Below are 12,908 nucleotides of genomic sequence, written 5' to 3' on the forward strand. Positions count from 1 at the left end.
ACTTCACTTAGCTATGTTAGATCAAAGGGACATCATGTAAAATGCAGTAGAAGTGATTTTACAGCCTTTTATGATTTAAAACCAGAAGTGGATAGAGAAGCCAGTTCAGACAGTCGACACTGCTATAAAATGTAGACTGTCTGCAGGCAGAGGCTGAAGCAAAAATGGACACAAAAAAGTATATATTTTTCAGTCCATAAACACTAATCTCTGATTCTTAGCTAATTAAAAGTTGTTCTTTTGCTAGGAACCTAGGTTATCACTATTCTTGGCAAACATTTATAAATGTTGTTGAGCTTTTGTTCCTATAGAGTGGCCTTAGCTGATAAACTCTCTCTATTATGAAAAATTAATTATCATGTAAGTCAGTAGAGACGGCCTCAGGATATACCCCTTCAGTGGCATATCAGTAATCATCACTGATAACTCAATTTTCAGGTGTTCATAAAATGTGATAGGAGATGCAGGTCTTTATAGTAAAGTGAAACCTATTTACCAGATAAAACAAAGAAAGGAGAAAACTTTCTGAAATCTATGAGAATTGTAAAAATGACCACACCAAATATATGATTAGAATATTAACCTAAGTCTTAGTTATAAGATAAGTATATTTGTACTACTACACTTTTATTACAAAACAAAAAGTTTGCTAGGTCTAATTTTAATATTTTAATAATTTGAATAATGTAATTGTATTAGTATGCTATTTTTTGTGGGTTTAGAAGGTCTTTCTAAGACATTTATGAAACAGAAATAATCATGAGTTCAATTTACAGCGGTTAATACAAGATTGAGTTATGAAATTTGATATCATACAAAGATAGCAAGACAAAATACTGCAATGGCTTCTGTCTTCTTAATGGCTTAAACTAAAAAAGCCTTCAAATTTAATAAAAAACTCTACTATAAAGATACTATTGGTTTTTTGCAAGGAATTTTTTCTTGTTTTCAGAAAAATAGTTGGATGTTTAAGACCCCCCTATGTTGTTCATCCTATCAAATTTAACAGCATGATTTCCAGATACTGCTATTTCTTCATGCTCTCTTTTCCATGAAGCTCATCTGGACTAATGCAGATATTTACAGTACAGATCACTACAGCTGGACTAGTTAAAGAAACTCCTTTTCATTTGACTCACCAATGAAAATATAGGCTTTTTTACTCTTCTGTTATGTTTTAGATATTGACTTCAGGATGAGATGAATCACAACCTAGAAATGCTTAGGTTTTTCTTCACTGATTATTAGGAGATTCTAAGCTTAAGGGTGGATAGATGCACTTTAGTCATAAAGTTACATGAGATTGGTCCTACTCCTTTTGTCTGCAATCTTATTTAAAATGCAAATTCTTTAAGCACTGCCAACCACCATGACTCCTCATCACTATTGTAGTAAAAAAAAAAAAGAATCATTTCCAAAATCAAATTGCTAAGCATACATAGCATAAGAAATATCCAAAACTTCCCCTAAAAACTGGACAACTTTTAATTTTGAATTAAAGGAAAAGGCTTTGGGAAAAATTGTTGTTGCTACCATCTGGTTACATTTCATGAATTTTCAACCATCTGTTTTTGGCAAAAGCTCCCAGAGTTGATTCCAGTGCTGACATCATGAAAGCATCAGAATTTTATCCCAAGTCTTTCCAGTTAAATTGCCTTTTTGGAGCATCAGCAGGCTTCATGATCAATAGGTAGGTGGCAGCCTCTGTGATAGCCGGAAGCCTTTCTGCATTCAGTCCATAAGGAAAGACAAGCACAAGCATTTCTTCTAAATGAAGAATAAAATCTAAGCATTTACTTCTAAACAAAAAGTTTCTCTTGTTTAAGAGATATACTACGATGTATTTGAGAACCACACCAAGTGACCTCTGTATCCATTTCAGAAGCTACAGCAATAAACTACTCAGGAGATGACTTAAAAGATAGAGATTAGCCACCACATCTTCATGGAGCAAAAAAATCGCTTGGAAACAGCGGTAAACCACCTCGTTACTGCAGTCAAATAACAGGAAATGTCTACAAATAGCTATGGTCATTCAGTAATAGCTTTGTAGTTTGGGAAGTCTTGGTAGCTTTAATGTATAACATCAATGTGTAGTTCTTCAGCCAGGAACATACAAAGACCAAGCAGAAGAGATGGATGCATGCTGATATGCTGGTTTCCTCCTCCTGTCCCCATCTTGCCTTTTGTACTAAAGGAAATAACTGGTACAAAGACGGAGGCAGCACCATCAAAAGCCCCTTTATACAGAACTTAACTAAACTTATTCAGTTGCTTTAAGCTACTTAAGTCAGCTCTCTTAGCAGAAAGGAGACTCCACTCATGTCATTTACTTCCCCTGATCCCATGAAAGACCTAGTTGGCATTTGACTCCTAGAGAATAATTATAATAATTATGCATTTCATTTCCAAACATAAATAATAAGTTTGTTTTTACCTGAGTCTTCCATCCTCTGCTGCAGCTCCTCCTGGTATAATCTTAGTAATGAATATCCCGGGATCATCCCCAATGTGTGGGTTATCTGTTCCTCCAGCAATACTGAACCCCAGGCCGGAATTCCCCTGGAAAAATAATAAAAAGTAAATCCACCACCCAGATGCTAGATTTCTACAGAATTCATTTGCAGTGCACAAGCAAAGTATCCTTGCTTCTTAAAGAAAGCACTTTATTTGCCAACTCCATACTTGAAGGCAGGTGACTCAGTCAGAAAAATTAATTGTCAGTTAAAGAACAGAGGCTGTGAACACAAAGATTTACCAGAGTTAATGACAGAGTTAATGGATACCCCTACAGAAACAGGATTTGACCTAAATTTGTTTTCAAAAGCAGTCACATAAATTAGCATCTGAACTCCAATATTAATTCACCCAAGTCAATGAAAGCTAGAGGCTAAAAACACTTCAGAGCTTTGAAAAAACACTTTTCAAACCACCATAATATAAACAGAAACAGCGAAAACCATTTAACCGTGACATATTTTACTATACTAGTTTCTGTTGAAAAGTGATCATTGCTCAGATTCACGTGCTTTAAAAACAAAAAAAAAAAACCCCACAAATCCACAAAACAGGACTGTTTCTTTCATCTTAGTGATCTGCTAGAGTGAAATGTTTGAAAGAGATTATGAAAGCCTTCTCAATGATCTTCCTTATTGCTTCTACTATTTGTGGAAATATCATGAAAGATACATGAGCATGTATACACACATATGCACTTAAAAATTAAGTCACCTTTTTTCACATAGAATTCAAACCAACAATTTTAATTCTTTTTTGGATATATATATCAGTTACTACGCTTTTCTGTATAAGTCAACATTATGTATATATTATTTATTAATTGCTTTCTGCATGAATTAACTTATTCTCCAAGAAGAAATAACTTATTTTTCTTTTTCTCCCTTATTTATTAAAAGACAAATGCAGGTTTATGAACCCTCTATGCATAGCGGATGTCATAAAATTCTATGCAATATTTGATTCTTTAAATCTCAACCAAAAGTATTTTTATAGGCTTATTATTTTTAGGCTTATCACAGTGATGTAACTATATATATATATATATATTACAGAATATGTACACTATTGCAAATTAAATATATTCAGGGCATTAAAATACTTCTATTTCACCAGCTTCTCAGATTATTAGGAGTTTGTTTCTTCAACTGCTGCTTGTGGTCAGGTATCTAGTTCTGTTCTAGTGAGAAAAGTTATTAATAAAAATGGTACCTCCATACTTTTTTTTCTGAATAATTTAAATCAAATCTCATATCTGCATTTTTAACTGTACTTCAATTAGTACATCAGACATGCATTTTGTGTGAAAGACTTTATGTTGCCTGCCTGCAGCATGTCAAATTCTCAGTTCTGTTATCAGTATTCTACGTTTACAAAAGATGCAGTTCTCATTACGCAAGAGATACACATGCAATCTTCAGCTGCAGATTGTATGCTATCAGCATATAATTGTGAACTAATCTATAATCCAAGGAAATCGATTTAGGACTACACATATCTTAATATTTCTCATTTAGCTATACTATGAAAAACATTATAGTACTGAAACACTGTATATATTTTCTGTACAGTTAGTAAACACCTCCAGGCCAGCATTATAAATCTTTGATTTAATCTCCCTTTCATCATTAGTATCATCTCAGATTCAGGTTATTCTCTCAATATTTTAGCACATGCCTAATTATATAGTACGCCCTACAGTGACATGCACTCTATAAATAAAAATATTTTCCTGAAAACTTTTCTATATATCATATTATTAATTAAGCTAATTGTCCAACACATAGGAAGGAAAAAAAGACTACTCGTACATACTTCAGGAAGCCTGGAATAAAAGTTTTAAAACACTGGTAAAACCAAAGGCAAATTTCTAGAAATTCTGAGTATTACTTGATTTCCAAGAAGAAAAAACAACAAACCTCTAAAAATAAAATAAAATTGCTGTGTTTCTTCTTAACTTCAAAGAGATTTAAAAAATATGCAGAAATCTGTGTTTCTGAAGAGAGGTAGATTTCCAAATCCCCAAAACCTACTTTTGATAGGAAAGGAGAAAGAGCAGGGTAGCAAAGAGAAATCTGGTTGTAATGATTAGCACAAAACACAAACAAAACACAAAACAAAACACAAATAAAAAAGGGTATCTGAAGAGCTTTAAAAACTATCAAATCCTGTCTGTTATGTGGGGCGTGCTTAGCTGTTACAGTTCATCACATAAAATTCATTAGATTTTTTAGCAGGAAATAATTTCTGAAAAGGTTTTACACTTTCCCTGCAGTTTCCCTCCTGACATATCTTTTTCCATTAACATTTTAGAGCTAAAAAATATAGCAATGCTGACTGTAAGCAAAGATGTGATAAAACTGCTACAGACTTCTCAGGAGAATCAGTGCTAGCCTTGATATTTATCCATAAATGTGCATCTGTTACACTGCAAGACTATTCCAATTCTGCCCCTTAGGAGTAACCTTTAAAAAGAATAGGGCAGTACTCCTCACTGGCACTTCTGCATCCAGAAAATTTCAAGCAATTATTCTGGCTGCAGTCCCTGACTTGATCAACAGGATCTACAGGCTGTCAGGCACTAGCTGCCTTGGCAGCCAGGTATATCCCTTCAAGGCTTTCCTGCACCAGAAACTCTGTTGCAAAAGCTAAGAGCAATTACACTTTTTTTTCCACTGTTGTTCTTGAAGGGTCTGCATTGCCTACACGGAAAAATCTTCTGTCTTTGTACCTCAGATCAAGGCCAACAAGGCTAAAAGCATATCTACAATCACTGATGGGTAAATTGGCCTTTTAAGAACCTTGGGTTGAAAAATAATGCAATAGGAATACTCTGGTTAAAAGCTACTGTATTTCAGTTCTGAGCAGCAATACTGATGTGTGGATCTTTCTTCTTCCCTCATGCTTCCCTCCATGCTCTGCATCTAGTGTGCAGGTTCACTAGCATATAGTTGCTATATTAAAAACTTAGTTTGCAGTTGCCAAGATGTAATTTTAAATTCCAAATAAATACTGCCTACTACTGCAATGCTTCCTGAACATTTCTGCAAGGGTTGGCTCCCCACTCTTTACTTTTTGCACCTCCTTTGTCCCCATCCCAGAAAAAAAAAGAGTGTGGTAATTATCTTCACAACTTTTCTTGGCATATCTGTCTGCCTCCCATTTCATGTTAACCAATGAAAATGCTGCCCCTCAGCCCAAAACAATGACTGAACCATCACTTAGCCATGGCATTTTCCAAGGTGGAACATTCATGCTTTCCCTCACGCTGATTCATGTTTGGGAGTGGCTCCCCATAAATATCTGTCAAGTTAATTCACTGCCCTCTTTCTATTCCAAGCCTTACATCTCTTGGATGCTTACAAAGCAAGTTAACAATGAGCTCAGAGGGTGTTGACAATGCAGATAAATGCTCAGTAAGAAATAATAGCAGCTGATACAGAGGAGAAGAGATGCCAAGCAACAGAATTCTTCCTCCTTTAGAATACTCAATTGATCCTTTTTAATTGAGATTCATATTTAGGCCTAAATATGCTTGCCTGTTTTGTTTCAGGATTTTTCAGTAGAATCGTCTATGCAAAAATCCCAAAACACATGTATATGGGACAAAAAACCTGAAGAAGTCTCAGATCTACAAACTTAAATGGTATTGCTCAAATGTTATTCACATGTCAAATATATAATATATATAATTCTATGATTCTATGGAGGGTTCATATCCAAATAACTTGTGTTCAATTCTTATTAGCTAAATTATCTCTTGACCTAAATCTTTCCATGTCTTTGTCCAAGCTGTCAATTTCTACTACTAAAAAAACCTCATATAATTAGTTACTGACGATATAAGGAAGATTTGCATAAAATTGCACAGCAATAGATGGATGAATGTGCTTTTTAATTGTTAGTTTAGTTTCTCACTAGCTTCCCCGCCTTTTGTTGCAAGGCTCCAGTCATGCACACAGCCTGACAAAAGGCTTCGCGTAGCACACCATACCCAGTTTGACTGAAAAAAACCCACTGCCTCAGTTTCCTCCTATTCAGTCTGGATACCTCATGCTTCTCAGAGATTTACCACCAAGCTCAAATTTCTCTCTTGGCTCAGCTTTACTTTTCAAACATAGAAAATTAGGTCAACTACCACCACAGAACAATTTCTCCCAGCCCAACACCTGAGGCCGCCTTTCTACTCTCCTCTGAAAGGAAGGTCAGCATTTCTTCTTAAGGTTTACTACATCAGCCTGCCTCCTTTATGACTTTCTAAATGGGGCTTTACACCTACACAAGGACCAGCTGAGTTCTTTATAGCTCAGCCTGAGCAGGGAAGAGACCTGGCTGTAATTCTTCTGGCCTGGGGGGTCAGACAACCTCAGGCAGAGACATGGCATGACAGCAGATAACTGGTGTTATACCTTCTCCCAAAACTGAAACACAACACTTGGGGTCAGAATAATGGATGACTCACAACTAGGAAAAGAAAATAAAACTTGAAAGTTGTGGCCAGTTTGAATCTCTTCCCTCAACACTGTTATGCTTCCAAACAAGGATCACCAAATAAAGTAAGAATTCCCAGCAGGTACTAGTTTTGGGTAGCCAGAAGGCCATGAGACTCATCTTCTTCTTGCTCAGGCTTTCATCTTATTTTTTTTTCATTTACACACTTTTAGGTGCAGCCATATATCAGGTTGCAACTTCATAAGGCTGAAGAATTTTTATTTTGTCAGAGAGTAATGCTCAGAAGTGCTCCACACTGACTTCTGTGGGAACAGAGTATACAGCAAGAGATTCTGAAGTTATTTTCCCATGACATTGCAGCTTTCCATGGATGGTAGCCTCCTGTACACTTCTACAAATTATTTCCTCCTTATTGCGTCTCATTTGTCTTGTTTTTTAAGGCTGCATTTGGCTTAGAACATAGTTTGATTACGCATGACACAAAGTCATTCAGTCTTTAATAAAATCATAGAAGAATGTAAGTCCAAGAAGCAGAAATGAGATCACAAATGCACATCAGAAGCAGACTAAATACTTCCCTGCATAAGGGCCAAGTGATTTGTATTTTACCATATTAAATAGGCTTACCACAACCACATGGAAGTTGTTCTCCGTTTTACTTTCTTTTTAATTCTAATCAATATGGCGACAGGAGAACTCACATAGATGCTTTTTGAATGAGCTAATTACTTCAGTGCTCCTAAAATAATTTCTCATAATCTTCTGAAATGACACGACTTTAAAGATCTCTAGCATTAAGTAAAAAAAAAAACACAACTCTCCTTTATTCACTCAACAGCAAAACTCTACAGGATTTTTTCTACCTTTCACTAAACCACTCTTAGTTTAACATCAGATATATACTGGGGTATTACCCGTCAGCCAACAGTATCCAGTTCAACAGCACACAGCCATATCGCAAACATCTTAACAAGTTAATGTTTCATCCCACTGAAACAAACAGGTGATTTTATAATATGCAAAACACTTCCATCTAATTCAGGATTTTGATAGAAATGTTTGTTAAACCCACCTACTCAAGACACTAAGATTTTTAAGACAGGATTCTGCTTTACAATTCTTTCACAATCTGGCATTTATACTAGCATTGTTCTGGAGAAAGAGTGATACATGCTAAATAACCGAACCATTTCCTGCCATAGTGTGTGGTTCTTTTGCCATCTCCCACTCTAACAATAAAACTTTCTAATCCTGCCACATCTAATCCTGTCTTTAGACTTCAATCATTCCAGCAATGTTTTCAGTTATTTGCTCATGCTATCCTGTACTACGCTTTTCCTCTCCAGTGTTTTGTCCAAAGCTCCAGTTTCAAAAGCCCAAACATCAAAGCCACATTTCTGTTTCATTCAGAGAACATTTGCATATTTATCAGAGTGCTGTTGAACTCTTTTGTACTTTCAAATCTACTCAAGAGCAACATAATTCATGAAATTCTCACTTCTCCCACAGACACTAGCACACTCCTCAGAGTCAGAGTTTTGAGACTTCATAGTTATATTATACTCCATATGGTACAGATTTCAGATCTCTCACGGCACCATTTGTTGTTTTCAAGCCCCTTATCTGGTTCAGCACATTCATTACAAAACCAAAATACACGACTACACCTGCTTTGACTACAACCGCTTTGTGTGCTTACTCTCACTTGTTAGCTGTAGAGTGATATTGTTCTCTCAGCTCTGCAAAGACGAAGTACAGCATTCAAGATGAAGTTTGAAAAAGATCCATGGGATTTGAGTTTTCATAATACATGTGAAATCTACAACATTGTAAAACAGAAAATCTAGACACGGAATGAAACCACTTCCAAATTGAAGCAACTCTTGAAAAAGTGCTAGCGTGTCCTCTATCTCTACACAGATTGATGCAAAAAGCAGATATGAACTCTCCTCAAGTTTTCACTATTATACCTCTGTTAAGCTCTCATTAACAGTCTCTGAGCTGTGACAGACGTGTATGCCTAGTTTTTTTCTTCAAAGTATTTCTTGTCCTACTTCGGTGTTATCTGTAGGAATTGTCTTTCCCAGCAGCATGGGAGCATATGACCTTGCCTGTTCTGCCTCAGAGAGAGAAGTGAGGCAACATATGTCCTTTAGTTGGCTACAGACAGTGATAGCAAACAAATATCACAAAAAGCAGTCTGATGAGTAGCTGAGAAGTAGTATGGGAGAAAACTAAATATCCAAAATCTTTCATCGAAACACAGATGCATACTCTTTGGAGCAGAGAAATGTTCTTCCGGGGAGTGAAAATTTTCGCATCACTTGAAAAAAATCTTTCTTTGTCATGTTGTGTCACTCCAGGCTAGCTCTAGACTTCTCATCAACCAGGCTTCCTAGCTTCCAGGGCTACACAATCAAAAGTGAAAAAGTCAGATCAAGGAAACGAAAGCACCCACTAAATGACAATAGTAATTTGACATAAGGGGGGTGGGGAAGAACAGGAGTCAGAGTAAAACACTAAAAGGAATTGAAGGAACAGCAAAGCTTATTCAAGAGACAAGCTACTTATAAAACTTTGACATGATCACCACTGAAAATTTCACAATGCAATTATCTGCAAAAACTGAGGAAATTAAGATATGTTTAAATGTAACTCTATGACAGTCACGTTCTGTACAAGGACTTAGGGAACAGAAACTCGATTTTACTGAAGCTGCAGAAGCCAACAGGGTTTCAGCACATAGTGCTAGCAATTAAAAGAAAAGAAGAAAACTCCTAGTGCTGACTTTAGTTCCTCGCTAATGATGACACCTCTCATCTCTTTCTGCTGATAATTCAGTGCTATGAAAACCCTGATGGATGTCTTGAAACTATGTGGAAACTCCTTGGTTAAACCAGTTTGTAGCTCTAAGTCTTTGTGTTGAAAACTGCTGCATGCCTAAATGGGTTTATTTGTACAGATTGTATGATCACTATAGCATCGCTGTGGAAAGCACTTAGGGGAATGTGAGAATCCTGAAGTATCACAAGTGCTGGACTAAACCCAAGTTCTAAGCTACTCTCTAAGTTATTGTTCTTTTCCATTTGACTGTCATATTCACATGAGTATATTTAGTTGTTCTCATCTTGCAATTTGGTTTTTTTTTTAGCATATTCTTAGCATATTTTAGTCCAGCAATTTCTTGGGTTATATTTCTTTACTGAAATATATATATGCTTAATCATTAAGGTTAAAATTCTGAAATATTTACATCCATTATAAGATTTTGGTATTTTCTTTCCAACTCTCACAATTCAATTCTTTCCAATTCAATTTCACGTGAAAGGAAATGCATGAATAAAACTCTTAATTTGCCACCTTATTCAAAATCATGATCTTCAGGGCATGTAATCTAGAATAAAAATTAAATTATTAATGAACCAAAAAGCCCTTAGGGCTTACAAATTCAAGCACAAATCCCAGAGGCAAATGACAGTATTCTTGCCGTTGCATCACTTACCTTGCCATCACTGCATTACTCCAGTGGTTAAGCATGCAGAGCTGAGCATTACCTACTCTTTTGTTATAAATTAAAGCAAACTTTTGAAACACAGTCATGCGTTGAATAACTTAAGACTTTTCTTTCAGACCCCAAGATGCTCAATTATAGATTTTACTGAGAAGAAATACAAAGAAGGATTAATAACATGAAATACAATTCATTCTTCTTTGTTTTTCATAGACACACATCTAAATCTCATCATTTTCCCAACTTTGTGCTAACCCTATTTTATTGTAACATTTCATTGCAGTGTCCATTTTGTTTCTTATTCTTAGCAAACCTGACTTTCTAGGACCCTGAGCAATCTGACACAGCTTTAAAGCTGTCTGTCTCTGAGCGAGAGCTTGGATTAGATGACCTCCACAAATTCCTTCCCAAATGAATTGTTCTTTACTTCTATGGAACACAAGAGTCACAAATAGAAAATGTTTCAAAATCTGCTGCCATCTTATGAATAGTTCAGTCACTAAACACTTCCCTTCTGAATTTTTTCTTAACAATTACGTGAAGCTGAAATGTTTAGTATATATATATCATCACAAAAATTCCTTTTCCAAGATTTATACCTGTACATTCTTAAGTGCAGAGACTTGCTTAACATGGTCTCTATAAAAGTCTATAACTTTTATAGAGACTTTTATAAGTCTCTATATAAGTTATATATTATATGACATATAATAAACTATATAAGTCTGTATAGTTTTATTAACTAAACAAATTAATTTTGTCAAATTAGAAGTACACAGTTCTTTACATTAGAAAAAACAATCTTACAGTTGTCCTTCTGGCAGGAAGAAGGGAAGAGGAATCTTTAACCAGGTCTGTGTTTGCCAAACTTGGCTAAAACTTTCCCTAGGCAATATTTTCCTGCCCTTCTAGAAATCAGGTGAGGTAAGACTCACTGTTCCTTTACTTACATCAACACTTGTAAAATGTTTAGTAGTGTTCTGAATACATTATGCACATATATAAATAAATACACAGAACACTCTGAAACAGAACTAGACTACCATCCCCAACAGTATACATCTAATAACACATAATATCAGATATTATTTTTTGTTGGAAATTCAAAGGAATTCTAAAGTTCCTATGTCCTACTTCTGATGTCATGATAAGGAATTATACTGAATCATATTAAAAATACCAAGGATAAGTTAATAGCAATTTTCAAGTTTCATTACATTTTTTTAAAGGTGTTTGTCAGTGATTCACTGACAGAGAATACTGGTTTTGTGATTCCTCCCCAGCTGTACAGATGCCAGTTTTGCTTTTTTTGGAGGTGGTAGGAAGGCAGGCTGGGGAGGAGGCAAAGGTTAAGCCAAATTTCCTACCAGAAGAAGGGAAATTAGACTAGAAGTGACCAGTGTACACTTTTTAAGAAAAAATGCATAAGTCAAAGACATTTTCACTTCATCTCAGCCTCTCTATGGAAAGACACAGTCCAAAATGCCACCGGGTCAAACACAGATGCAGCTCACACACAGATAAGTCCATTTAAGTATAGTAATAAGTTTGATGAGCAGAATTTTCAAAATAACCAGCTTATTCCTTCTGATGTCTGACAGAATTGCCACCTATTTCAAAAGAAACAGTCAGTCTACAAGTAAGAACTTTTTGTAAATTCAATCTTTTATTTTAATTCCTAACATTTCAGATCTAGTACTCTTAGTATTAGCAGTATTTTTCTGTCACTAAAGACCTATTTTGTTGGTTCACTTTACGAGTAGCCGCTCTCAGAAATAAAGCAGAAATTCCTGTTATTCGCAGCATGAAAAACATTAGGTTGGTTTCTGCTGTGTTTCTGGAATGTATTCCACATGTCATCCAGACAGTAACAACGCAAAATGAGACCTGGAAAAAATAACCCTTCAGAAAGTGAAAAGATGTATGTGACACTGGGACTGTATTTGAGCAATGCAAGTGTATTTGAAATTTTACTTGTAAAATACTCACAGAAAACAAGCAGGATGCTTCTGTTACTATAGCCCTCCTAAGCTAACTTTACTTTTCAACAATATTAGAGAAATTCAGAGAAGGAAGCAATTTCAGTTGAAAAGGAAATAATAACTAACTCAGATTTATAAGTACCCCTAGCAGTGAAGATTTCCCTTTCTGTTTTACTCATGAACATGCAGATTAACTATTTCTACTTCAAGATTTGTTAATTCCCATATCCTCCTCCTAAAGGAGAGAGAATTCTCACATCCCCTTCAGAGCTAAGGAACTGTAGTGGGTTTTGAAGAGAGGCACTGAGTATTACCAATATACTAAAATAGTCAGGAATAACACCTCTAAAATCCTGATTTGTAATATCAGCAGAATACATGGAGCTGAAAGAATGAGGAAATATCATATCTTTTTTTTGGATGATTGTGGGTTTTTTGCACTAAAT

General features: G+C 35.5%; 1 protein-coding gene across 23 annotated transcripts in view; it reads right to left on the bottom strand.

Moving 5' to 3' along the window:
- DLG2 (discs large MAGUK scaffold protein 2) overlaps positions 1-12,908 on the bottom strand; it is a 995,087-nt gene that overhangs the window by 329,363 nt on the left and 652,816 nt on the right. For all 23 annotated transcript variants that reach the window (XM_039378618.1, XM_039378625.1, XM_039378621.1 and 20 more), the window contains one exon: positions 2,438-2,562. In XM_039378618.1, the coding sequence (XP_039234552.1) occupies positions 2,438-2,562 (125 nt within the window). The remainder of the gene's footprint in view (positions 1-2,437; positions 2,563-12,908) is intronic.

Source organism: Pipra filicauda, unplaced genomic scaffold, assembly GCF_003945595.2.
Source record: "Pipra filicauda isolate LSUMZ 115617 unplaced genomic scaffold, ASM394559v2 scaffold141_size4267151_pilon, whole genome shotgun sequence".
Classification (NCBI taxonomy): Eukaryota; Metazoa; Chordata; class Aves; order Passeriformes; family Pipridae; genus Pipra; species Pipra filicauda.